Source organism: Aspergillus piperis (assembly GCF_003184755.1).
Source record: "Aspergillus piperis CBS 112811 unplaced genomic scaffold BO85scaffold_3, whole genome shotgun sequence".
Taxonomy (NCBI): domain Eukaryota; kingdom Fungi; phylum Ascomycota; class Eurotiomycetes; order Eurotiales; family Aspergillaceae; genus Aspergillus; species Aspergillus piperis.
This window is the reverse complement of record NW_020291593.1, coordinates 1,452,105-1,476,679: the sequence shown is the minus strand read 5'-3', so window position 1 is coordinate 1,476,679 and position 24,575 is coordinate 1,452,105. Positions and strand designations below refer to the sequence as shown.

The 24,575-nt window shown below is 49.8% G+C and overlaps 9 protein-coding genes across 9 annotated transcripts; 4 read left to right on the top strand and 5 right to left on the bottom strand.

The window, feature by feature from the left end:
* Positions 1-305: 305 nt before the first annotated feature.
* On the top strand, positions 306-3,584 carry BO85DRAFT_192501 (putative SNF2 family helicase/ATPase PasG). Its single transcript, XM_025654439.1, has 4 exons — positions 306-756; positions 837-1,688; positions 1,752-2,496; positions 2,564-3,584. The coding sequence occupies exons 1-4, from the start codon at positions 547-549 to the stop codon at positions 3,427-3,429; spliced, it is 2,673 nt and encodes an 890-aa protein (XP_025519191.1). The 5' UTR covers positions 306-546; the 3' UTR covers positions 3,430-3,584.
* A 110-nt stretch (positions 3,585-3,694) lies between these two features.
* end3 (cytoskeletal adaptor protein SagA) lies at positions 3,695-5,501 on the bottom strand. The gene is made up of 3 exons (XM_025654438.1): positions 5,144-5,501; positions 4,777-5,011; positions 3,695-4,700 (listed from the first exon to the last, which is right to left on the bottom strand). Exons 1-3 carry the CDS (start codon positions 5,381-5,383, stop codon positions 3,961-3,963), a joined length of 1,215 nt encoding a protein of 404 aa, XP_025519190.1. The 5' UTR covers positions 5,384-5,501; the 3' UTR covers positions 3,695-3,960.
* A 156-nt stretch (positions 5,502-5,657) lies between these two features.
* Positions 5,658-7,167, bottom strand: BO85DRAFT_475378 (mitochondrial K+-H+ exchange-related family protein). Its single transcript, XM_025662721.1, has 3 exons — positions 6,397-7,167; positions 6,257-6,312; positions 5,658-6,201 (listed from the first exon to the last, which is right to left on the bottom strand). Exons 1-3 carry the CDS (start codon positions 6,831-6,833, stop codon positions 5,864-5,866), a joined length of 831 nt encoding a protein of 276 aa, XP_025519189.1. The 5' UTR covers positions 6,834-7,167; the 3' UTR covers positions 5,658-5,863.
* A 235-nt stretch (positions 7,168-7,402) lies between these two features.
* On the top strand, positions 7,403-9,165 carry BO85DRAFT_192230 (phospholipase D regulator). The gene is made up of 3 exons (XM_025654436.1): positions 7,403-7,941; positions 8,017-8,875; positions 8,930-9,165. The coding sequence occupies exons 1-3, from the start codon at positions 7,674-7,676 to the stop codon at positions 8,952-8,954; spliced, it is 1,152 nt and encodes a 383-aa protein (XP_025519188.1). The 5' UTR covers positions 7,403-7,673; the 3' UTR covers positions 8,955-9,165.
* A 211-nt stretch (positions 9,166-9,376) lies between these two features.
* Positions 9,377-9,919, bottom strand: BO85DRAFT_485000 (cupin domain-containing protein; the record flags this gene model as incomplete). The annotated part of the gene is made up of 1 exon (XM_025663287.1): positions 9,377-9,919. The coding sequence occupies one exon, from the start codon at positions 9,917-9,919 to the stop codon at positions 9,377-9,379; it is 543 nt and encodes a 180-aa protein (XP_025519187.1).
* A 119-nt stretch (positions 9,920-10,038) lies between these two features.
* BO85DRAFT_192457 (uncharacterized protein) lies at positions 10,039-11,306 on the top strand. Its single transcript, XM_025654437.1, has 2 exons — positions 10,039-10,962; positions 11,131-11,306. Exon 1 carries the CDS (start codon positions 10,157-10,159, stop codon positions 10,850-10,852), a length of 696 nt encoding a protein of 231 aa, XP_025519186.1. The 5' UTR covers positions 10,039-10,156; the 3' UTR covers positions 10,853-10,962; positions 11,131-11,306.
* On the top strand, positions 11,174-13,836 carry culA (cullin culA; the record flags this gene model as incomplete). The annotated part of the gene is made up of 6 exons (XM_025655722.1): positions 11,174-11,223; positions 11,309-11,378; positions 11,476-11,492; positions 11,554-11,624; positions 11,685-13,582; positions 13,648-13,836. 6 exons carry the CDS (start codon positions 11,174-11,176, stop codon positions 13,834-13,836), a joined length of 2,295 nt encoding a protein of 764 aa, XP_025519185.1.
* Positions 13,837-14,643: 807 nt separating this feature from the next.
* BO85DRAFT_364737 (putative Avl9 protein) lies at positions 14,644-17,832 on the bottom strand (the record flags this gene model as incomplete). Its single annotated transcript, XM_025655712.1, has 10 exons — positions 14,644-16,077; positions 16,130-16,267; positions 16,317-16,357; positions 16,405-16,576; positions 16,627-16,706; positions 16,765-16,828; positions 16,879-16,906; positions 17,018-17,260; positions 17,353-17,457; positions 17,771-17,832. 10 exons carry the CDS (start codon positions 17,830-17,832, stop codon positions 14,644-14,646), a joined length of 2,367 nt encoding a protein of 788 aa, XP_025519184.1.
* A 972-nt stretch (positions 17,833-18,804) lies between these two features.
* Positions 18,805-20,967, bottom strand: sakA (mitogen-activated protein kinase HOG1; the record flags this gene model as incomplete). The annotated part of the gene is made up of 9 exons (XM_025662134.1): positions 20,544-20,967; positions 20,425-20,472; positions 20,193-20,322; positions 20,076-20,119; positions 19,904-20,003; positions 19,471-19,827; positions 19,320-19,398; positions 19,075-19,258; positions 18,805-19,012 (listed from the first exon to the last, which is right to left on the bottom strand). The coding sequence occupies exons 1-9, from the start codon at positions 20,597-20,599 to the stop codon at positions 18,805-18,807; spliced, it is 1,206 nt and encodes a 401-aa protein (XP_025519183.1). The 5' UTR covers positions 20,600-20,967.
* Positions 20,968-24,575: the final 3,608 nt, after the last annotated feature.

Genomic DNA, 24,575 nt, shown 5'->3' with positions numbered 1-24,575 from the left:
ACTTTCCGGGTCCTGCAGAACTGGCTCTGATTATAGCAGAACCACGATGCACTATTAAATCATAAATCATTATCAGCATGATCGGTGAGGCCCACAAGTACCTGGACCTTAGAACATCGTTTGCATATATTTGCGGTACTGTATCAAGTAGGTGGTGTCTTAGTGAGGAAGAGGAAGAAGCGGTTGTTCATGTGAAAGGCAAAATCCCATTTAGAGATGGTCCGTGCGCTGACGCGAAAATCCGCGTGGGAGAACAAAGGCGCGCCGCCCGTCCGTCATGCGTGCAGGCTGCCTGCCCAGTGTTGATGCTCTGGCCCCATTTCCAGGGCACCATTATCGCCTCTTGTTCAACGGAGTTGCAGGACGCCTGGGAGATAAAGACTCACCGCAGGCCTTTTGAGTGAATCTGCAATCGGACAGGCCCACTCTGCTCCGGTATCCCGCTGTGGGAGGCAATTGCGACATTGGCCGCGCAGAACGAATATTTAGCTGAACGACAGACCCTATAAGCGACATCCCTGCAATACGCAAAATCGAAGTGGGAAGATGTCGAATCCAGATACCCCCATTACCGGGACTGATTCCCTTGATGAATTCGCCCCACAAACAGGCTCTTCGCAGGCGTCCACGCCGATGGCAGACGGACCCGACCAAGACCAGAAGACCACGCCGCAGGATAAGATGGATTTATCGGAAGATATTGAGGGGATGGATGTGAAGGCGAAGGCGCTGATGCATCTTCTTAACACCAGTGAGGTGCGATTGTTCGATCATGGGGTTGGAAGAGATTTTGGTGGCGCAGAACTATTGCTGATGAGTTCGCTCTCTCTTGATAGGTCTTCGTTGCGATAATGGCGGACAAAATGAAGAAACAGCAGGAAGAGGCGAGGCTTGAAGCAGCCAAGCAACAACAACAGCAACAGCAAGGGAAAAAGACTGAAACCAAACCCAAGGGTGCTAGCGAGCCGGTTGGACGGCGACAGACGCGTACGAGTGCAAGGCAGTCCGCTGCCACCACAACGGAAGCTGCCGTTGAAGAAGAGAAGAAGGAGGAAGAACAGGAAATCACTAAGACCAGGAGAGGCCGGGGAAGGAAGCCTGCTTCTGCGGCTGCGAATGGCAACACCATCTCCAGCTACTTCAAGAAGGCGGATGTGAAGGTCGATGAGGATAAGCCGACGGTTCAGGAAGCTTTGGAGCATGCCGCAGATGAGTATGAAGCGAATCCAACGGCACTGGGTGGCCAGGAACTAGTTGCTACCCAGCAGCCGGAGTTGGTGACCGGAGGGAAGATGAAGAAGTATCAATTGGAGGGGTTGGAGTGGCTCAAGTCGCTTTGGATGAATGGACTGTGTGGCATTCTGGCTGATGAGATGGGCCTTGGGAAGACCGTTCAGGCTATCTCACTAATTGCGTTCTTCAAGGAGAAGAATGTCTCTGGCCCTTTCCTGATCGCTGCTCCCTTGAGCACGGTGAGCAATTGGGTGGATGAGTTTGCAAAGTGGACGCCTGGAATTAAGACGGTCTTGTACCATGGGACAAGGGATGAACGTGCAACCATTAGGAGGAAGTTCATGAACATGAAGGACCAGAGGAGCGCGGATTTTCCTGTCGTCTGCACTTCCTATGAAATCTGCATGAACGATCGAAAGTTCCTCGCACAATATCAGTGGCGGTATATCATTGTGGTATGTTCTGCTTCCCCATCGCATGACCATTTGAAATGATTCGATTCTCTAACATGTTTGCAGGATGAAGGACATCGCTTGAAGAACATGAACTGCAAACTGATCAAGGAATTGCTCACCTACAACTCGGCCAACAGGCTCCTCATCACGGGCACACCATTACAGAACAACATCACCGAACTTTGGTCACTACTGCACTTCCTCTTACCTGAGATCTTCAATGATCTCAACAGCTTCCAGGGTTGGTTTGACTTCTCGTCCATGCTGGACAACAATGGTCAGACGGATGTCATGGAACGTCGAAAGCGCACGCTGGTATCCACCATGCACTCGATCTTGAAGCCTTTCCTCCTCAGACGTGTGAAGACCGATGTTGAGACGTCCCTTCCCAAGAAGCGGGAGTACATCCTATATGCGCCGTTGACAGCAGAACAGAAAGACCTTTATCGTGAGATTCTCAACGGCACTGGTCGCCAGTACCTCGAGGAAAAAGCCACGGAACGTCTCATGGCTAAGAGTGGAAGACCGTCACGATCTCAGAGCCTGAAACGCAGCGCTGATACCAGCGAAGCTTCATCACCGAACAAGAGTCTCAAATCTAGCCGCTCATCCACACCAGCCAGTGCAGCATTGCCCACATCCCGGAGACGCGGCAAGGTGTCGAGCTACAAGGAGCTGAGCGACCGCGAATTCAACTCTAGACTTCGCAGACTCGAGCAAGGCTTAGAAGAAGATCTGGACATCGCTGAACAACCCAGCGAGACAGAACAGGAGGAGCAAGAGAGAGCCAAAACCATCCGGCTTGCCAGTAAGCACCTCCATATCCCTGCCCTCATCCTACATCGGAAAACTAACATCTCCTTCCCACCTCTTAGAGAAAGAAATCGCTCAAAAGAAGATGCAAAACCCCATCATGCAAGCCCGACTTGCCTGCAACTCCCCACATAACTTCTACTGGCCATGGATGGACGATCCAACCTCCATCGACGAAACCCTCGTCACAGCATCTGGCAAAATGCTCCTCTTAGACCGGCTAGTCCCCTGCCTTCTCAAAAAGGGCCACAAAATCCTCATCTTCTCCCAATTCAAGACCCAACTCGACATCCTCCAAGACTGGGCCACGCAACTACGCTCCTGGAACTGCTGCCGCATCGACGGCGCCGTCAGCCAAGAAGACCGCCGCGCACAAATCAAAGCCTTCAACACCGACAAAGACTACAAGCTCTTCCTCCTCAGCACTCGCGCCGGTGGCCAAGGGATCAACCTCATGGCCGCCGACACCGTCATCCTCTTCGACTCCGACTGGAACCCGCAGCAGGATCTGCAGGCGCAAGACCGTGCCCACCGCATCGGGCAAACGAAACCGGTTATTGTCTATCGCCTCGCGACAAAGGGAACTGTGGAGCAGACGCTGCTCGAGAAAGCGGACTCGAAGCGTCGTCTCGAAAGGTTGGTCATTCAGAAGGGCAAGTTCCGGAGTCTGTTGGACTCCGGTGGACTTAGCTCCAATGATGTTGATGATTTGAAGAAGGCGCTGGGGCAGGATGAATATGAGAGCTTTGAGGCTGGTGCGGACCCGGCCACTTTGCTTTCGAAGAAGGATTTGGATATCTTGACGGATCGCAGTGAGGAGGCGTATGCTCGTGCTGAGAAGGGATTGGATACTACTGGACGGGCCTTCATGGCTGTCGAGACGAAGAGGGATGGTGATGGTTTAATGGCGCAGATTATTGGGAAGTAATATTTCTTTAATCTTCCTTCTTCTGGTTCTCGCTTTTCTTTTTGTTTATTCCTCATGAAGGCGGGCGTTTAGGTTGTTTGCCCCCTTCATCAATCATTATGACCTACTTGCTATGAGGTGGGCGTCAGGTCAGGGAAAGCGGAACCTAGGCTAGGTTTATAGGGCGTTCTTATTATGTACTGTACATTAGATAGAGGGGGTGACTGGAAAAGGAAGAGGAGTAATAGGCGGGTAATGCGCGAGAGCAAGTCCAAACTGAGGACTCAAATGAGTTGGAACAAATCACACCTCTAGTGGAAGCGAAGCATGCATGAAAATAAACACACGAGACACGAATCAATCCATTAAGCGCCTGATGCTCCTCGCCAAGAAAATGGCTATACAACGACAACAACACGATAGCAAAGCTCGTGAGCGTAGACCCCTCACGGCAAGAAGGAAATACCAGAAAGCAACCCAGGTGAAAAGTATATTCAAGAAAACGAAGCAAGGAAAGGGAAAGGCAAGTCGAACGAGGAATAGATTAGATGATTACCGGGACAACTTTGCCTCTTCGACCTGTGCCCGCAGATCAGAGAGCACCTCCCTCCGTTGCGCCAGATGGCTCTTCAAACCTTCGACTTGCTCGCCAACGGTCTTGACATCATCTCTGAGACGTTCTACGTTCTGGCCGTCTTTGGATCGGCCCGCGCCTTCACGCAGCTCCCGTAGCTCCCGCTCCTTGTACTCCAGCAGCTGCAGTGCTTCTTTCTTGATCAACACCCAGTTGGGCCGGCCGTCGTTCCGAGGTCGATCGCGCCGTCCTTCAGAGGCCTTTCTAGCAGAATCCAGCTTGGACTCAATCTCCGCCAGCTCGCGCCTCAACCGGACCTTCTCCCACTCTTCATCCTGGATGGTGTCGCTGAAATCCGTGCCCTTGGGTGTATAGGATGTCTTTCCTCCGGCACCCAGTCGACTCAAGTAGGTATCTCCGAACTTGGCTTTCTTGCCCGTGAGGGTCTCCGTATCGCCGCTTGCGCCCCATTTCTGGGCGGGACGGGCATTGTCGACTTGGTAGTCGATCTGGTTGTTCTCGAACGAAGCGCGCAGGGATGCAGGAATGGCGCGGGGAATGCGGAAGCCCTCGTGGCGGTAGTTAAGCATATGCAAGAATGCAAGCGTAGCGTCTTTGTTGATGGTCGGGGAAGCAGAAGGGTTAACTAGGTTCCATGCAGAGCGGATGTCTGTGTCCGGGACGTCAAGGGAGTCGTAAAGAGGCTGTAACGATTCGACTATATGAGACCCGCATCATGTCAGTTTCATGACCCGGAAGGTAGAAGTTGGGGGTGAGCTTGAATTCGGACATACAGGAGATCTCCCCGCGGTGGTTCTTGTTCGCGAGATAGATTTCTTCGTATTTAGACTTATCGGATGGGTTCATGTACCATTCAAAGCCATCTTTCAAGCCGGGAGTGTCATCCTCGTCTTCTATCCGTTCGAATTGCTCTGGACGACCGCTCAGGGCCCGGGTCGCATGAACTAAATGAGCTTTGGATTCGGGCACAAGCCAATCCGGAAGAACGTTTGGCACTGCTTGTAGTTCCTTTGCGGATTGGATATATTAGCATGTAACGTAATGGAGTGGGGGAAGCATTGGACTGCAGAAGCGGGCGGGAAAGGAGACATGCAGCACCAGGAGGGACCGGGAGGCGCCGCAGTAGGGGAGCTCACATACCCCATTGACAAGGTCGAACACCAATCGCATGGCAACACAGAACTCCTCAAAGTCCAGTTCGCCATCACCATCAACATCTGCCAGGTCCCAGACCTTTTCCAGTTGGTCATCACGAAGCCGACTGTTCCTGAGTACCGAGGCCGCTTGGGAGTTGTTCAAACGCGGCTGGCCGCCTGCCAGCGATGCGAAGATCTCCCAGTACCGTTCGATTTCCCACTGCTCGATCTTCTTGGTTGACATGATTGGAGGCAGAGTCGCTTGTCGACTTGGGGGGTTCAGCAGGACACCGAGCAATGGGAGGCAGGAGGTAAGAATGAATGAAGTGAACAGGATGGGGGGAATAAATGGGGGGAAGTTGTTTGGCTGGATTGCTGGGCGTCATCCGGTTCGGGCGTCCCGCAATGGCTCCGCTGGGATTACCGGAACAAGTTAGTTCCGTCCAGGTACTACTCCAGATAATCGACTTTATCTTAGATAGATAGTCTCCGGATAGCCTCATAAATCGATAGCTATGAAGTGCTTGGAGAGTCGTGTGATTTTCATTATTTCGCAATATGTCTAGATACTTCCTATCACTCTAACTGGGCGTGTGCTTCCAAGCTCCATTCGCCATGCACCATTTACAAACACTATGTACTGACTTGCCCTCGGAAGACCTGGGGCAGCCACGGGCCATGATGGTTGCCGTGTAGGAATCCTTCCCATAGTTATCCCCTTTGCTCATGTATCTTTCTTTTCAGAGGCCCCATCCTCAGCATCTTTCTTCGCATCAGCCTTCAGCTTTTCCTCCACTTGTATGATAGCTCGCTCGGCTTCAAGCGCAAGATCCGGTGCCTCGAGTATCGAGGCTAGTTTCTTCGCATCTGTCATGCGGAGAAGTAATTTATCATCACTCTTCTCCACGTCTTCTACCATCTCCGCAATGGGTTTGTCCACTCCAGTATTCTCCAGTGCGTAAGATACGCGCTTCGCGTACAGTTCTTCGAGCCCAGGGTATGATATCGGATTCAGGAGATTCTTCTCTAGAAGAAACTCCAAGTGTTTGGAGCCGTTAAGTGCTTGGGATGGTCAGTTCACGAACTGTCATGAGTAAGAAAGAAGTGGTAAGCCAACCTCGTCCATGGGACCATGCTCGGTACACGAGGTAGAAGAAAGGCACATTAGGTACACTATATTGTAGGTATGGTTGTGTGATTAGCATATACGGGTCAACCAAGCCATTAAAATCGGGGTAAATCAGAAGAGCTCCATACAGGGGAATAAGCCCAACGGGAGCGGTCAAGGGCGTCGCAAGCAAGCTCAACCACATCCTTCGGCGATGCAAGTCCTGCCTTTCCGTCGCAATTGCTTGCAACATCTTTTGTAGCTTTTCCGGCCGAATAGCATTCCCCGGGAATAGTACGTCCACTTTCTTGGTCCCGTAGGATTCGTCAAGTCGCCGCACCGCTGCGAGAGATGGGATACTTTTCAGACCCCATTCTTGATACGGGATGCGTTGCTGCACCCGATTACCCCAAGAGACCAAATGCTTCTTCCAGCCCTTATCGGCCTCCTCCCATTTCGCCCATGTTTCTGCAGCCTTTTGTATGACCCGGTCATGTATCGAAGGCTTCTGCGACGGACCACGGCGGAGGGGTCGAGCGTAGATTAGAGCTTGTCGCGTCGAGATAGGGATGACGAAGAGTCGCATAGCAACTGAGGAAGGGATCCGTTCTGTGATATTATTATGAGTGCCGTGGCGTGTTTCCAAGGATCAGCGACAATGGCTGATTTGGGCAAATTTGGGAGGCAGCCAGGGAGAGCTAGCGATCGACTAGAGAAAATAACCGATTCAAGGGCGTAGATGAAAGTGGCATGCCTTTCCTGTCTGATGAGGGTATTCGAAGGTCACGGGGCCTGAATTGGCTTTTCGAGTCGTAGTTGTTACCGTTTTCTGAATTGATATCAGGGAATGAATGGGTGTAGCGAAGATGGATGCGTGGAGGTTGCCGGACCATTAATTGGCGGCGGCGGTGGTGATGATGGATGATGCTTTGCTTAGTTGCATCTCAGACGTCATTCAGCTTACTGTTGTGACGGTATGCATGACACTGCAACTACCGATAGTATGGAGCATCGTGGCTGCAGGTTGTACGGTATGGTAAGTACTGAGTGTACCTGGCCGAAAGTTACGCAGCTAACCGGTTGGGGGTTTAGCTCCTCCAGCTAAGATTACAGCCCGGACGAATTACTACGTAGGCTTCCATCATCCAAATTTCTTGTAAACCAGCCTCCCAGCCTTTCGCTCTCTTTTCCCCTCCTTCTGCGACGTCTGATCTCAGTTCATTGTCGCTTTGTTTCACCCATCCTGACTATTCTCTCGATGATCCTATCTCTCCCAAGGGCCAAGGCTTCCCAAATTTCAGTCAAGCCCGGTGCCCGCTAATCTTCCGAGGGACATTGAGGCGATGCAGACTAGATCCGCGGCTTGCCCCCAGCTTCCGACCCGCCGACGCATCTTCGCCTGGAACCACCGCTGAACTGTACGGCAATGGCACAAGATGTGCGCGACTCACATTTGCAGCCTCCGGATGCCGCTCCCCTCTCCGACGAACAGCTGTCGGAGCAACCCTCCGCTACCGAGTGGATGTCGGCGCAATCGAACCATTCCACTGGCGCGCTCCACAGCGATAATGATATCGTCCACCCACATGATGCAGTAGACTACTCGGCTGGGCACTCACGTTCTCCAGAGAGTACAGTCGTGGGCGAATTCGACAACATCCCGGCAATGGGGAAGAAACCTCGGACTTTACCAGGTGAGTTTCCCCTTGTGTCCTGATTGATCTCGGATCCACCGGGTTAAGTCAGCTAACCAACGATAACCTGTATAGCATGGATCCGTTCAGTCGAGTATACGGAGGACGAGGTAGATGCAGCTGTCACAGATAGGCTGCTTCCATCACAGCCCGGAGAAGCTGTTGTCGCCCAGCACAATCATTCGCCTTATGCGGCATCAAGACCTACCCTTTCGAGTGGACAGGGTGAAAGTAGCAGGGGTTTCATTGGACGAGAGCGCGAGTCGCGCTGGAAGAACTTTTCCAGGGACATTGCATACCCCCGAGAACAAGGAGTTGAGGAGAAATCCGTCACGCCGGACTGGTTGAATGAGAATCTCGGTGATTATTCTGAACCTTGGCGAGGTCAAGGCGAACCGGATGAAGATACCGAAGACCCCTTGAGGATGAGAAGACGACGAGAAATTTGGTTCAAGCGCTTCCACAGCACGCTTCTCAAGAGCCCTATGGTCCCCTTGATCTTTCGACTTACGGTGTGGTGCTTTTCCCTCACTGCATTAGCTCTTGGAGGCTCTATCCAACATCTCTCGGGGACGTACCAGCATCCCCAAGGCCCCTCTGCACTAATGGCGATTATCGTCGATGCGGTTGCCTTGGTTTACCTCGTTTACATTACATTTGATGAATACACATCCAAACCGTTGGGTCTCCGCTCTCCCTCCGCCAAGGCGCGACTCATTCTTCTGGACATCTTTTTCATTGTGTTCGACTCGGCCAATCTCAGTTTGGCGTTCGAATCACTCTCGACCGTGAGGGGCGCATGCACAATGGCTGAAGTTAACCAAGAGGTTGCGCCGAAAAACGACGCAATATGCGACCGGCAGATCGCCTTAGCTTGTGTACTACTGATTGCGCTCCTAGCCTGGCTTACCACCTTTTCCATCAGTGTCCTCAGGTACGAGAGTCCTACCATGTTACACGAATGACGATACTGACAGCTTCCATTTAGACTTGTCGAACGAGTTGCTTCATAAAGTGCAGCTCTACAATATACCCCCAACCCCCTTATCCATCTCTCTATTATAGTCCCTTTGGGGCAATTTTCTATCCCCCCTTCCACCACATTAATACCCCGAATTGCTTTTCCGGTAGTTCTTTTCTTACTCCTTTCTTGGCTTACCCCTTTCAACTTCCTTCAATTCCTCCTTCTCATTCCCCCGTTTGCTTTACTTGGCGCTATATCCTTGCTTCGTGAGCTTAGTTATGGAGTTTTATTTCTGTCGTGGTGGTCGGTTGGAGTTTCAAAGCATTGGGTCGGAAAGGGAAAATCTGATTTCTTTTTTGGATTACACGATCACTGTGCATATAGGATAAGAACATTATGTACATATGAAATCTTGATGGTAAAGAATCCACGGCCGCTGTTATCGCTCGAAGATCTATCCCAAGGAATCCTTCAGACGTGCAGCACAGGCCCATCCTGCCCACACAAGGGGTCGCTGTGGAACCAACTTAAGGCATGGATATTCCGCGAAACCTTGTCTTCCTCCCTTGAGTCACCATAGCACATATCCCATTGTTTCTGAGGCGGATAAGCGCCAACCATCTGGAAAGGGTCACCCTGGTCAGAGCCGAGCTCCTCCAGCAGCCGGTGGCCGACGCCGGCGGGCACGATAATCAGATCTCCTTTTTCGACGGTCGGCTCGAAGCGTTCGGGGTTCGCTTCCCCACCGAAGCAAAGCCGTGCACGGCCGGAAACCACACCCAGCACCTCGTGAGTGGTGCTGTGAAAGTGCGTTTGACTGTACATGGAATAGACCCACTGTGGTCTGACCTCGCCAATTTCCTCCAGGTGCGCCGCGAGATCGTTAGCGGACGCGTTAAAAGCTTTGTGGTAGATCATGAGTGGCTTAGACTGGATCGAGGTGTTGGGAATGCCACCCCATTTGGGGATCTGGCGAGATGTCACGGAAATTTCTGAAGGAGGAGAGAACGACATGATTGATCGACTTTCAACACGGCCATTCGTTCTTGTCTTTCTTCTCTTATGTTAGTGCTAATGGACTCGGAGTTGTGGTGGTTCATTTTTCTTAAGTTTTAAAGATCAGTTCATCCGTAATGAGAGTATGTGTGACGTCATTAGTACTGCTTGCCCCCTGTGAGGGGACGAAGAATGCATGACAGTTAGCATTTCGTCACGCAATGAGCTGATTGTCTCGCATCCAACGTGTCATTGATGCCAGGAGATCTTAGATACGTCTTCTCTCCAACGGCGGAGGATGTGTCCAGTCAGATCGACATTGACTGTGTGACAGATGAACATTTTGGGGGGGTCAGAAATAGGGTAGGCGGTTACGTAGCAGTTTGGTCTCAAGGGTCGGGTCCCGTGACAGCCTACCCAAAGGGTATTGGGATGCAGTTTGGGGGAGAATTTGAGGGGAGGTATAAAGCTGGACGTGCACAGTGTAACACGATGCTGAAGAGACCTGGAACAAACCTTCAAGTAATTAAAATTAAAGAAAGACTGTTCACAGGACTCTGTACTAGTCCCGATCACTCAGCAGGGCGGCCTGGGGAATCGAAATCTAGATCGAGAGGGCTTGACCGCCTACCGCAAACAGCGAGCAATTCCCCCCCTCTGTTGGAGGAACCTCCACCAAGTTACTTAGTAACCGCCAAACTAAACCAACCACCAACCACCAGCCATCATCATCCTCCCCCCATCTTAGTTCTTCCGCCCAACCGCCACGCCCTCTTTCTGCTTCCTTTGCTCAAATCATATCTCCTCCCCGCCTTCGCTTTTCTACCCTCCCCACCCTCTCTCCCCCAAGGCGCGTCACTACCTACTCTAGTAGTTCCGGGCATTTGCAGTGCAATCCTCGTGGCTCCTTGGGTCGTCTCCCACAGCGCGCCAGCTTCTCTTCTGCCTTAAATGCTAGGCTGAGGTCCTGAAGCTGATATCTAGACTCATCATCGCTGCCTTAAAGCTTAGCCGCCCACCGCTCATCGCGCGGTCACTCATTTTATCCTTGAGACGTTGAGGTAAGTTCCGTGTTCCCTTTCATTCCTCACATGTCTTTGTGCCTGGTCGCTATCGTCTCCTTGTCCATTGTTTCGTCCCATAACTAGAACCTTCCGCCGCCTTGACAACTCCTCAAAAGGAGTCGTCTCAAATTCGCATAAGCTAATGCTGTCCCGTTTACTCCATAGACCTGTGCTCAAGGCTCGAACTCGACTATCCATAGCTCGCAGAATGCCTGCTCTTATCCCCCAAATCCCTCACAAGGATGATCTGGATGAAACGTGAGTCCTTTTAAGCCGGGCGGCCGCTCTTGTCAGAAGGAATCATATAGCGGCTTTGGTCGGGACCTTGGCTGATGGTGTGCAGATGGACGTTCCTAGAGAAGGGCATCGACAGCGTGATGCTCAAGTTGGAGGAAGGTGTGGATATGAAAACTGTATGCCGTTCAACTTTCTTTGCCTGGCTTCCCCGTCAGGACCATCATTATCTGCCGAGCTGGATGGTCTGCTGACATATCATCTTCGTTGTTCTAGTACATGGCGTTGTATACGTATGTCCTGGTTCCGAGGCGTCTCCTGCCCCCATGTATTGGCTAACCTGCATAAAACAAGCGCCGTCCATAACTTTTGCACGTCACAGAAGGCCATCGGTAGCAGCCAAAACATAAAAGCGCATCATGGCGGTCGGTCACAACCACACAAATTCTTAAGTCTCAGAACTCCACAGCTGACGGCATCACCAGCACATCTACTAGGAGAGGAACTGTACAAGTTGCTCGGGGAGTACCTTTCTCGTCACCTTGACGCGGTATACCAAGAGTCCGAGGGTCATGCGGAAGAGGCCCTGCTAGGATTTTACATCCGAGAGTGGCTCCGTTACACGACGGCGGCGAAGTACATCAACCATCTTTTCAAATATTTGAACCGTCACTGGGTCAAGCGGGAGATTGACGAAGGCAAGAAGAATGTATACGATGTGTATACCTTGCACTTGGTCAAGTGGAAGGATGACTTCTTCATGAAGGTCCATGAGAAGGTCATGGAAGCGGTGCTCAACTTGGTCGAGAAGCAGAGAAACGGCGAAACCATCGAGCAGTCTCAGATCAAGAGCATTGTTGACTCCTTCGTCTCCCTTGGCTTGGACGAGAGCGACTCTAGCAAATCCACCCTGGAGGTCTATCGGTATTACTTCGAGAAGCCCTTCATTGACGCCACTAGGGTCTATTACGAGAATGAGTCACGCCAGTTTGTCGCAGAGAACAGTGTTGTTGAGTACATGAAGAAGGCGGAGGCTCGTCTGGATGAAGAGAAGGCTCGCGTGGGCTTGTATCTGCACCCGGATATCTCTAAGCACCTCACTGACACGTGCCTGGATGTGCTTGTTACCGCGCACTCCGAACTCTTGCGGGACGAGTTCCAGGTGTTGTTGGATAATGAACGCCAAGAAGATCTAGCCCGGATGTACAGACTCTTGTCTCGCATTAAAGATGGCCTGGACCCTCTCCGCACCAAGTTTGAAGCCCACGTCAGAAAAGCAGGCTTGGCTGCCGTGGAAAAGGTTGCCGCGGATGGCGAATCCTTTGAGCCCAAGCTCTACGTCGATGCACTGTTGCAGGTGCACACCCGGTATCAGAGTCTGGTAAGCGAAGCCTTCAACGGCGAGTCGGAGTTCGTCCGGTCTCTGGATAATGCTTGCCGTGAATTTGTAAACCGCAATAAGATCTGCAAATCTGGTTCAACAAAGACCCCGGAATTGCTGGCCCGGTACACAGATTCACTGCTCAAGAAGGGCTCCAAGGCAGCGGAGGAGTCTGAACTCGAAGAAATGCTGGTGCAGATCATGACTGTCTTCAAGTACATTGAAGACAAGGATGTTTTCCAGAAGTTCTATTCCAAGATGCTGGCTAAACGTCTCGTCCACGTCAGCTCGGTCTCTGACGATGCAGAGACCAGTATGATTAGCAAGCTTAAGGAGGCATGTGGATTCGAGTACACCAACAAGCTGCAGCGCATGTTCCAAGACATTCAGATTTCGAAAGACCTTAACGCCAGCTACAGAGACTGGCAGGAAAAGATTCTCGACGATGACGATCGGAGGAAACTGGTGGACTCACACTTCCAGATCCTGGGAACTGGATTCTGGCCCCTTAGTGCGCCTTCGACTGACTTCCTCGCGCCACCGGAAATTGTCAAGACTGCTGAACGGTTCCAGAGTTTCTATTTTGACAAGCATAACGGTCGTAAGTTGACATGGCTCTGGCAGCTATGCAAAGGTGAAATCAAGACCAACTACATCAAAAACACCAAGGTTCCGTACACGTTCCAGGTGTCGACCTTCCAGATGGGTATTCTCTTACTGTTCAACGAACATGACACTCTGTCCTACGAGGAAATCCAAAAAGCCACATCCCTTGCTCCCGAGATCCTTGACCCGAACCTGAGTATCTTCCTGAAGGCCAAGGTGCTCATCATAAATCCGGAGGGGTCGAAGCCAGAACCTGGTACATCCTTCTCCCTGAACTATAACTTCAAGAACAAGAAGATCAAGGTCAACCTCAACATCCAGATCAAGTCTGAGCAGAAGGTTGAGTCTGATGATACGCACAAGACGATTGAGGAGGATCGGAAGCTGCTGCTTCAGGTATGTCCCTTGCACATATGTCATATTAGAAGAATTCCCATGTCGCTAACATGTGTATAACACAGTCCGCTATTGTCCGTATCATGAAATCTCGCAAGAAGATGAAGCATGTGCAACTTGTCCAAGAAGTGATCCAACAGGTCAAGTCGCGTTTCCCTCCCAAGGTCCCGGACATCAAGAAGAACATCGAAGCACTCATGGAGAAGGACTATATAGAGCGGCTGGACGGTGATGAGATCGCTTACATTGCGTGATCGCCATACAGCCCGAATTCTCCATTCCCTTTCCTCATCCTTTCCTTTCATCTTGGCGGTTCAATCCCCTCATCCTGGATCAAGATCACAAACATCACATCAACCATCATCTCAAATGTCCTGTTAGCGCAGTAGCCTCCTTATTTTTATATTAGTCTTCTTCTATCTTGACTCATATTGTCCCAATGGCACATCGAGGAGCGGCGGATGGGAAACGTGTTTTTCTTTTCTTCACAGCGCTGCTACGACAAATGACAACCCAGATATACAATTAGACTGGATCACACTTTTCACTTTCTCATCATATTCCTTCATCTAAGTTCATATAAACTGAAAACCTTCGAGGCTGGGCTGAGCAACGATCTCAGTAATTAGTAGAAAAATGGAATATTTCATAATATGTAGAAAGACAAGCCCTTCATTAGACTATACTATCAAGAACTAGTGAGTAAAAATTTGATGCAAATATTATGTATGATTGGTATCAAAACACTATGAGCGTTATCTAGCTACTATGCTATTACTATGTATCAGTTCACATGATGGGACAGAGTATACACGACATTTGAGATAGATGGCATGCGTCGTCATATATACAGGCATTATTTGTGTCCTCTTCGGGTATCAGGAGCTCTCGATGATAGATGAGCATGGGTGAGAGGGGGGTCTCCCCGAAAGGGAGAAATAGAAAAAAAGCCTGTCGTGACATAAAGCGGGAGGCTTACATACAGAATGGGAACAGGGGGACATAGGTTGTTCCCTTATTACTATTATAATGATCGAGTAGACATCAACAGAATGATTGTCTTATTTCTCGGCATGCGGCTCGATCGGTTCCGGTGACATTTCCTTGATGTCAGGAGATGGTTGCAAGTGGGTAGTAGTAGGAGCCTTCGCTTCGTCTTCCAGGGACTTCAGTTTAGAGGTTTCTGCTTCATCAGGTGGTGACTTGTTCGTATGTTCCGCTGCAGTGGTAGGTGCGGGCTCATTGATTTCGGGTGCGGAATGGGTTGTGGGCTCAATAGGCGGTTCGGTTGATTCTATCGCGGGGACCTCGTCATCGTGAACTGATGAAGCTGTGCGAGACAAGGGCGATCTCGAATACGTGTCCTGCTCGCCGTTGTTGCTGCTCTCGTCGTCCTTTCGGTAGGCGGAGCTGAACTCCCCGCTTTCCCGCCGCAGGAGAATGTTGCTCCACCGCTTTCTTCTGCTTCCACTGCGGGAGATTGTGGAGTCTTCGCTGCGGCGAGACTGCATGGACCGCCGTCTTCCTCGGTCCGCCTCGCTGGCTTCTGTGATGCTGTTTAGTGCCGGAGCCGATGGCGAATTGACGGAAGTTGGTGATGCCGGCGTGGTTTTCTTCTCTTGCCATTCCTTCCGCTTCTCACTGGCCCAAGAGCCCCAGGAGCTGAGATAAGCACCTGCCTTCTGGCTTGCTGCACTCACGGATGCCTGTGCTTGGGTGAGATCGACAGCAGGAGCTTTACGCGCAGAGAACCAGGAAGCACCGCTGGTGGAATGCACCGATGCGGTGTCGGACGGTGAAAATGGTGGAGAGTTCCGAGAGCCTTTGTCCAAGGATGAACGTTGCGATTGGGAGGCCTTCTCTTCATTCTTTTTGCGTTGGGCTTCGCGCATGGATTCGATGTCCGCCCAGAAGCTGTTGAATGCCGCGCTCACTTTCTTCTGTCCAGTAGAAATGTGCCTGTTCAGAGCCTCGCGACTTTCACGGACCCTTTCGTCTAAGTGAAGCTCCGCGACTTGTTGAGACAAACGTCGTTGGACATCATCAATGGTCAGCCCTCCTGCGCAGGGATGGCGAGGCTCAACGATCGAAAAAAGAAGCGCATCAGAGGTCAGACGTTTGAACAGCGAATAATTCGGCGTGTTCCTCCACTGCGCCAAGAATTCGGAATTGAATTCCAAAGCCGGGTCTCCCTCAATATTGAATGCTTCTAGATGGGCACGGCTCCTCCGGCCTAACTCGTCAGCATTCAGAGAGTTGAGCTCTTCGTGATACTGCATGCAGGCGAGGAGTGCTAAGAGGTATTCTTCAAATTGTAGTCTAATGAATTCCTCCGACCCCATATATCCGTGGGTCTTAGGCTGCTCTGGATGGGCCTCATCCCATGTGTCGTTGATGATTTGGGTGAGAAGGTCAATCCAGCGCCGGTCTGCGACAGATAGTGCCAAGGCATTCCGGAGGGTGGGAGACGAGATATTGATGGTATCTTCGTCAAGCTAAGAGTTCAGATGTTAGCAGAGAATCTACAAAGGGTCGAAATGTTCTCACATTAACTAGTATGTCGCTATAGCGATCCTTTTGCTGTAACAGTAATGAATTTGTCGAGCCGACAACGTACGACTTTGTTCCATAATCTGCTAGCAGATCCAGCTGCTGCAATGGCGTGTAGGGCCCGAACATGCTTCCCTAGATCATGTTAGAAGAGCCTAAACTCTACAAATGGTGTTTAACGAACCTTGCCGAAAATCTGCAGAGGTAGACCCATATATGCCAATACTGTGATATTAGTATACACCCAGTGAAGAAGGGATTAGATGACCTACAAGAATTTCTATCACTCGTCTTGAGGGACGTCGGCTGTTCCACGGTCTGTGCGTAGGTATCAAACGCGGGATCAGCACAGTCCTGTAACTTATTCAAAAGCCCAGGAATGAGAGAAACGAGAGAGAACTGAATCATGCACAGCCGTTCGCATCGGGAGCCAAAGAAGAGCATCTACGTAACATTAGTATGTGAAGTATACCGTTGTTCTGGGCACTGCTTACCTTTGGCTGTAGAAGTAGAGCCTTGAAGAGAACCAAGGTTTGATATTTGAACTCATGGATCATCTCCCGCAGGGAAAGACCTTGATACAAAACGTCAACCAGAGGGAAGCGCGAAGCCAAAATGCAGGGCAGTCATACCTAGGTTTTGGTCTTTTGATCCCTCATCCTTCCTCAGACTGATCACGAGGCCTTCCCTAAATTTCTAAGAAGATGTGAGTAAGGGTCGAGACAGACTTCTATCTAAGAGCGCACCTTTAGAATATCGATATCCGAAAAATCCCTGTTGATGCTGTGTCAGCCAAGACACCCGACGATATTACCCGATGTACCATTGCCCAATAGCAAGCGAGAGCAGATCGTCCCAGGAATTGGCATCGGCTGATAGACATACCGTTGGGCAAACCAAGCCGAAGTCACAACAGACAGTTTCTCCATCAGTTGTCCCAAGCTCCGAGGGTTATCCGTCACCACTACCACCGCTTTTTGCACCGTGGATCTTGTAACATCCGGAGGGCGATATATGAGAAGATTCGAATCGATCTGTCGGGAACAAGAGATGCCGAAGAGTGAAGTCGCAGGTTCAGTAGGAGTCTCCTTCCGCCGCACGGTGAAGTACGAGAACTCTTCGGTGGACCTAGAAGGTACAATGTGTGTCAACGCAGCTCAGAACGATCTCTCAGTAGTTGTATGGATCCACGAGGGACGATAAGACAGTTCGGGTCGTACATATGCGCTCCATCGGATAAGGCCATAAACGGTAACAATGACCAGTCATTCTCCGCTGCAGGATCGCTTCCATCGTCTCCAACGCATAGTTCTATTTCGGGACCCCTGGCAGAGTAAATGAATATCGATGGTTAGCAAATCCAGCTCGTTGCGCGATGGATCAAATGAAGAGAATAAGTGAGACACAGGAAACAGAGATGAGGTACAAGTGCTAGTGCTTGACTCCGACCCAGTCACCATAATACCGGGGGGGGGGGGGGGGGGGTGAGCCACTACTAGTAGTAGTAGTAAAGGGTGTGCAATCGAGGAATGTTGATAATGATTGGGGAGCAAGCCACCGTCTCCATAGCCTGCCTCCCTTCTGGAACATCTTTCTTGCCCCTCATGGGCTTGCTTCAGCCGACGACGAGACACTCACCTTGCATGGTGAAAATCTATGACCATGACAATGGGATCCTGACCACTGCGGACGCAAGACATGGCGTGGGGACGGTCATAGAAAATGGGGACTGAGAAGTGACACGTTCCAAGCCAATTTCCACCTTTTTGAGAATAGGAGGAAACCCCTCCTGTCTAGAAGAGAACCCAATAAAAAGATAAAACGGACGAGGCCTCACGTGGGACGAAAGGGACGACAGACAATTAATGCAAGACTCGAGGAAGCGATCACTAGTCCGAGTCAGTCGGTAGTCTTGGAATTAAACTGGACCCCGACCAGGGGGGGAAGGAGCAAGCTGCTGGCAGATTGGTTCCCCCGGTCGGGCGGTGACGGGAAGTTGGGGGAAGAGAGACATAACTCTTGGAAAAGGAGGGCCCCATACGCCCCGCTGGACAGGCTGCCTCGGGATTAAGGTTGGCTACTATCTAAGGTGCTGATGGCTTCGATGAAAGATAAGGAATTGACGCCCTCTTGCTCCTTAGCAGTTTTATTAGGGATTACGATCTCGCACGATACTTGTGTTCCAATTCTATCTCCCCACCCTCCCTCCTTAGACCCAAAGGAAACCAGAAAGACCCCAAACGTCACGAAAATTAGTATGTTTTTTTTTTTTTTTTTTTTTTTTTTTCTTAAATTCGATTCTATGGCGCAACGTACGCAAATCCAACAAGTTTCCTCAAACACACACACACAGAGGGAGAGAGGGAGGGACAGACACAACACACCCCAATACACTCGAGTTAATCAAAAAGAGATTTATAACACGCATGCTCATCAATCGTGGACCAAGAAGAAGTGTATATATAGCATCAAGAATGGGTAACAGAAAATAATTCAGTCGTGTTACAGACGGGTCCAATCTCCAGTTCGTCCGACTCTCAACGCAGGTAGAAAAGTTTCCAAGCGCGGGTCGTGTGTAAACGCCTGGATGTAAGATTGATGAAAGAGTAAAAAGAAAAATTTGGTAAGGGAGCACAAGAAGACCCGTGTCGGGCAAAAAAAAAAACACCATATCACAGTCCCCGCTTCCAGTCTACATACCAAGAGAAATCGAAGGAATTGACGACGTCATAATCATATCGCATCGCTGCCTGCGCCTTGTCCATGGCATTATATTGTGGAACCTCCTCATGCGAAGGTCTGCTGTCCATCGGCGACTGCTCCTTCAACGAGCACTTGGCCAGCATCGTTGGCCTGGTCAATGTTGTGGAAGTCAAGAATCTCCGAGTACCTAGTCTAGGTTAGCATTCAATACTTGGCAACCCTACTTCGCAAAGACCCACATCATAATCTTCCAGGTGTCCACCGGCAGGTCGGCGTCGTTGAAGGACCAATCGAACTTCTCTTCGGCCACAGGTTCGTCGGTGGGATCGTGGTAAGGTGCGAGATACTCATGCGCAAGCGCTTCGCCTGCACGGATTCGCTTCTTGGGGTCAAAAACTAGCATTCGTTCGAGGAGATCAACAGCTATGATGATGTTAGAGACCGGGCCAGCGTCGACTGATTTGAGTGATGGTGATATACATACCATCTGGGTCGGCATTCTTGAACTTGCTAGCCAGAGGTTGACGTTCGCGTTTAGGCAGCGACTTGACGAATCGCAGAGTCTAACATGATAAAGTATTAGCGATAGATCATCGAAAGAGCAGCGTTCACGGTAGCGGGGAGGAGATGCTCACGTTCTCACTGCAGATGGTCTGAATAACGTCGTCCGGCGGGGTGCCCAAAAGCTCTGTAATAATCGAAAATTGGTTGACATGATCCTTTCCTGGGAACAATGGCTTTCCCTCCAGCATCTCCGCAAAAATGCAGGCCGCACTCCAAATATCCACTTCCACGTCGTATTTTTGCCATGTGAGCATGATCTCGGGAGCGCGATAATACCGGGTCGAGACATAGCCTGTCATTTGGGGGTCTTGAATACGGGCAAGACCAAAGTCGCAAATCTTCAAGTCGCAGTTCTCGTTGATGAGGATGTTGCTCGGCTTAAGATCGCGATGGACAACACCGGCCGAGTGGACATATTTTAGTCCTCGCTGCGGATGGTCAGCGTACGCCAGGGGAAAGATCCACGATAGATAAAGCGCGGAAACAAATGTCAGAATGGCGTACCAGAATTTGGTAGAGGAAATACTGAATGAACTGCTTTTCCAGAGGACGGGAGGTGAGGAGTCTATGGAGGTCGGTTCCCAGGAGTTCCGTGACGAAATAGCTGCGGCGATCGTCAGAATAAAAAGGAAACAAGGCAACTTAGTGAGAACTCGAAGCAGGCAAAACTTCTTACATATCCTCGAGCGGAGAAATGAAAATATCACTGAGACTGATTATCTACTCATAGTCAGCATTGCGGTACGGCGGATGGCGGACCGCCTCTTGGTGGGGGGGGGGGGGTTTGGCTAACATTTTCGTGTCGTAGATGCTTCAACAGCTTCAACTCGCGGTACGTTCTCTTGGACAGAACTGGTGTGCTGAACGGCTTCATAATCTTCTTGACGGCGACCGGCTGTGCTGTCAATTGATCCCTCGCAGAACTGAATTATACCATGACAGGCGTCAGTCCATGTGCTGTTCGGGCGGGCCACAAAAGCCATCCGCGTGGCGGCGAAATCCAGAAGAGGGGTTGTCGAACTCACCAGACGAGACCAAAAGCGCCCATTCCCACGGGCTGCAGGTCTGTGTACCTGCGAGAGGATGAGTAAATGATCGATAGATCATACTGATCTTCTTTAAATCGTCAAAAAAAGAGTCGCACCTGCTTGTAATCTCGAAGGTGGTGCCGAAGATTTGGGCACGCACGAATTCCGCCATTTTGGAGTAAGGATGACGGTACACCGCACTCAAGGAGGGGGTAAAAGTGGGAGCCTCGGAGCTCGTTCTCAGGAGATTTGGGGATTAGGAGTGGAAGCCAAAAGAGACAAGAGATCGAGGGGAGTGAGGTGGGAGAGGAGTGTCGAGTGAGAGGGATAAAAAAAAAGAAGCAGTAGCAGGAGAGGCTAAAGTGAACGACGACAAGAGCAAGAATAAAAATGCGGGATGTAAGTAGGAACGAGGTACAACTGGTAGTTGGTGTTGGAGAGAGAAAGAGGCAGCAAAAGACCGTAGGTGGCGCCCAGCAGGGTGTGTGTGGGGAAAACGAGTCTCTCTCTAGTAATTCCTACTAGTCCGTTGAGGTTCTCAGTCTCCGGAACGCCCAAAACAAGACCGATGACGTCCGCGACGGAAGCAGGGTATCGCAGAAAGGTCCGGCTGGGTGTGGGCACAACTATTACTACTACTACTGTGTACTGTGTAAGAGCAGCTCTGCGATTCTTAGTTCCTTTCTCTTTTCCCTCTCGTCTACCGATCGACTACTAGTGCCACTGCCACTGTGACGCGGTCTTGTCTAGACTCTTGAGTCATACCCATTGGTTGGATTGGTTGGAAGACGGTTCCAAATTTCAGGGAAGAAAGCCCGTCACGCTTACCTAACAGTCCATGGGAAATTTTATCCAGAGAATCATATCATCATTATCATTGGCATGCAATTGATATGTAGTCCTTCATGGGTTAGTAGTTCTTTTATTAGATCTTTTGCGATGTTGTATATATAAAGAAGTATCAATGCCCCGCGGGGTCTACCAGAATTGTTTCTCCAGTGCATCTGCAACAATCTCAACAGGCGAATAGACATGGAGCATATACGTACCGCCGCAGACTACTATTGGTACCTTAAAACATCCCAACCTAACTATTTAGAATATGGCGAGAGAGAGAAAGAGAGGGAGGGAGTGTGTGTATGTGGAAAAGATTCATGTCTCCTGCAGTATACCTCAAGATCCCGTGTCAGCCCATTCATATGGCCATTAACTAGAGTAATGATCGATAGATGGGCTACCATCATCGCGATCGATCGGAATACTACTCACAGTAAGTATGATTCCAAGAAGGCGTCTACTACTACGTAATGCCCAACCGGGGCGAACCATACTATCAGTAGTACTTAGTAGTTAGCATCAAGCTGTGCTCCTCAATGTCATCATACCCCCCCCTCGGTGGGGCTCAGCCGGTTCCAATCAATTCCACCAATTTCGTGACGAACAACCCATCAATATTTATTCCTGTCCCATTGATAAATTCATATCTAACATACTATGTCGGCCGAACAACGTTCTTCTCGCACACTCATCTTGTTTTCGTCAAAGCTTCTAATTCTGGCTAAGGGGCGACCCGGGGAGGAAAGGACAGAAAGGAGGACAGTCAGGTGATTACTAACATTAGTACAGTACTCCGTGCTATGTATGGAAACTATATCCGGGTTTGTGTAAGGCTGTTCAGGCTGTCATGATTATTTGTTTGACAGATTTCCCTTCGTATGCCATTATTAGAATCGAGGAGTTTCAGCACAAGGAAATTGGCACGGGGTGCCAACGCAGCTACTAGTGCTCGGCAGCGGCCATGCTGCCTGACAGGAGGGGAGCGAGGTCTCAGGATGACTGACTATATGCCGATAGTTACAACCTAATTTACCCGAGATGGTCCAACCCCATCATTATCTGCGCTCTGACCATAAAGCTGTTTCTCTCCCAACACTGATACTAAGTACACAAGATTTCAAGTTCGGAGCGACCGGTAGAAGACTGGTTCTCATACCTGCAAGGAGTTTGTCGCACAATGGAAGTACGTTTCGACAATGGGCAAATGCCACATGACATGCCGCTTTGACACAGCCATCCCTGCTGTACTACAACAGACTGGTTTCATGTTGGCATGAAGAAAGGAACGTCCTACGGCGTGACCGTTCTATGTGAGGGGTTGCAGAGCTGATGTCAAAACACTGGATGAAGAGTTCCTGTTATAAACTGCGAGATTATTTGACGGTGTCTAATGGGAGTCATTATTAACTGCTCAACATTCCTAAGTATATGGTCCACTGTATGTCTAACTTTCCAATGAACATTTAATATCAGCATGAATACTGCAGTCAACACATTGAAGTTGGCTCCGTTGGGAATGGGTCCAGCGGTATTTCATAGACTCGTTGGCATGCTACTACACGAGGTAACGTCTAAGCCCGGTAGGTCCGTGAAGCCGCATTCTATGTAACCTTGATTAAAGCCAGTGACCGCGACTAACGGTTCTGGACAATGCTTATGCTTCTCAGGCTCAGTGTCAATTAATATGCCACTATAAGCTGCAGAATGTCGCTGTGAATATATAGACAAGTACAAGCCAGGGCCAATTAATCTCGAGTGGAAGTATAATGTCACCCGTCCGTGTCTCCAGAGCCCAAAATTGTAAGATGCAACGGGCAAGCAATATTAAATCCGAGCGCGAATTGCTGACATGATATGAATATAAACGGCATGTCATCATTAGAATCCATCATTCCATTGCATTTAAACTCGGTTATCCATCCTCAATTTTCTTTCACTCGCATGGCACGCTCTCGAGGTGAATTTCTGCTGTTGTGTACAGAGATGTTAGGATTTACCACACCATCTTCTGTGTTTTACAGCATAAAGTTCTGATGGTCAAGAGAGTAAAAATGGATGTAACTATGGTGAGGGAAAAGAAAGAGGGCTAGGGGTGTTTTCAGTTGTGGTAGCTACAGCCAGTGTTTCATGTGCACATGGTTGTTGTCTCAAAACATTTCTCCGATCCAAGTTCCTATTATTAACGAAGGATTCGAGGGCAGTGGGGGGAAAAGAGGAGTTCAAAACGGATACTAGTGTACTCCATAGTGAGAAAATGAGAAAACTTAGAATCAAGTCATTCATTTTCGGATACGTCCAAAACGATCATCCAGGACGGGATGCTCGACAAGGGGCGCCACTACACTAGTATTCTTGATACAGTCCAAACATGGCTATAACACAAGTTGGTACTTCAATTGCAGTCAATTGGGGGCTGAGCTGATCTTTATATTGACAGGCCAGCGAATACTGGTATCTATCATGCTTAAGTGCAAAGTACTAAGTTGATCGGGACTGTTGGATGATGTTATTGGATGTAGCGACAAGTGACCAGGTAGCCTCATGAATTGCCCCGGTTAGTCTGACGATCTTCTAAGCACACAGTGTTCCACTCGGGTGCTGTTGTTAGCCACAGCCTCACTTCATGTGCTGCTGGGCAAGATGATGCTCTGAAAGGTAAATGAAACTGAGAAAAAGGATACCATCAATACGAATAAGAAATACACAATAATCAACCAAAGAAGAAATGTATCATATAGAAGATCAAGTATATAAGAGGATCGACACTCACTCCCTGCGTCAAGAGGATATGCGAATAATGTTTGTTTGGATATTCAGGAGCACGGCGTACCACCGAATCGGCTCTAGACCAGATGTGACACAAATACCGTCAATAGAGAATCAAACCCTTCACTCGGGGTTTGTGGACGCACAGTAGTCGTTGTAGTAAGTGTTGGTTGGAGGAAAGGGAAGAAGACAAGACACACGCTAAAATATTACGAGCGACAGAGAAAGCCTAGCAGCTAGGCAAACTGAGTGTGCCCTGTCTGGCCTGACTCGTTGTAATTGCTGCCACTGGCGTTTTGGGTTACTAGTACATTAGTCCCTTTTTCTTTTTGCCTCCCCCGGCCTGCCCACAAATCTGACCACAAGAATAGTAGCCTAGTAGTAGTAGGTAAAGCGTGGGTTATGTTTCTTTAGGGGCTAATGGGGAGGGTCTAAAAGAAGTAGGAGTACTATCAGACATGCTCTGGAGAGGGAGAACTTTGGCCATCAGGTGAACCCGACCATTGACATAGAGATCGGAATAGTAGAGGGTATTATTATTATTA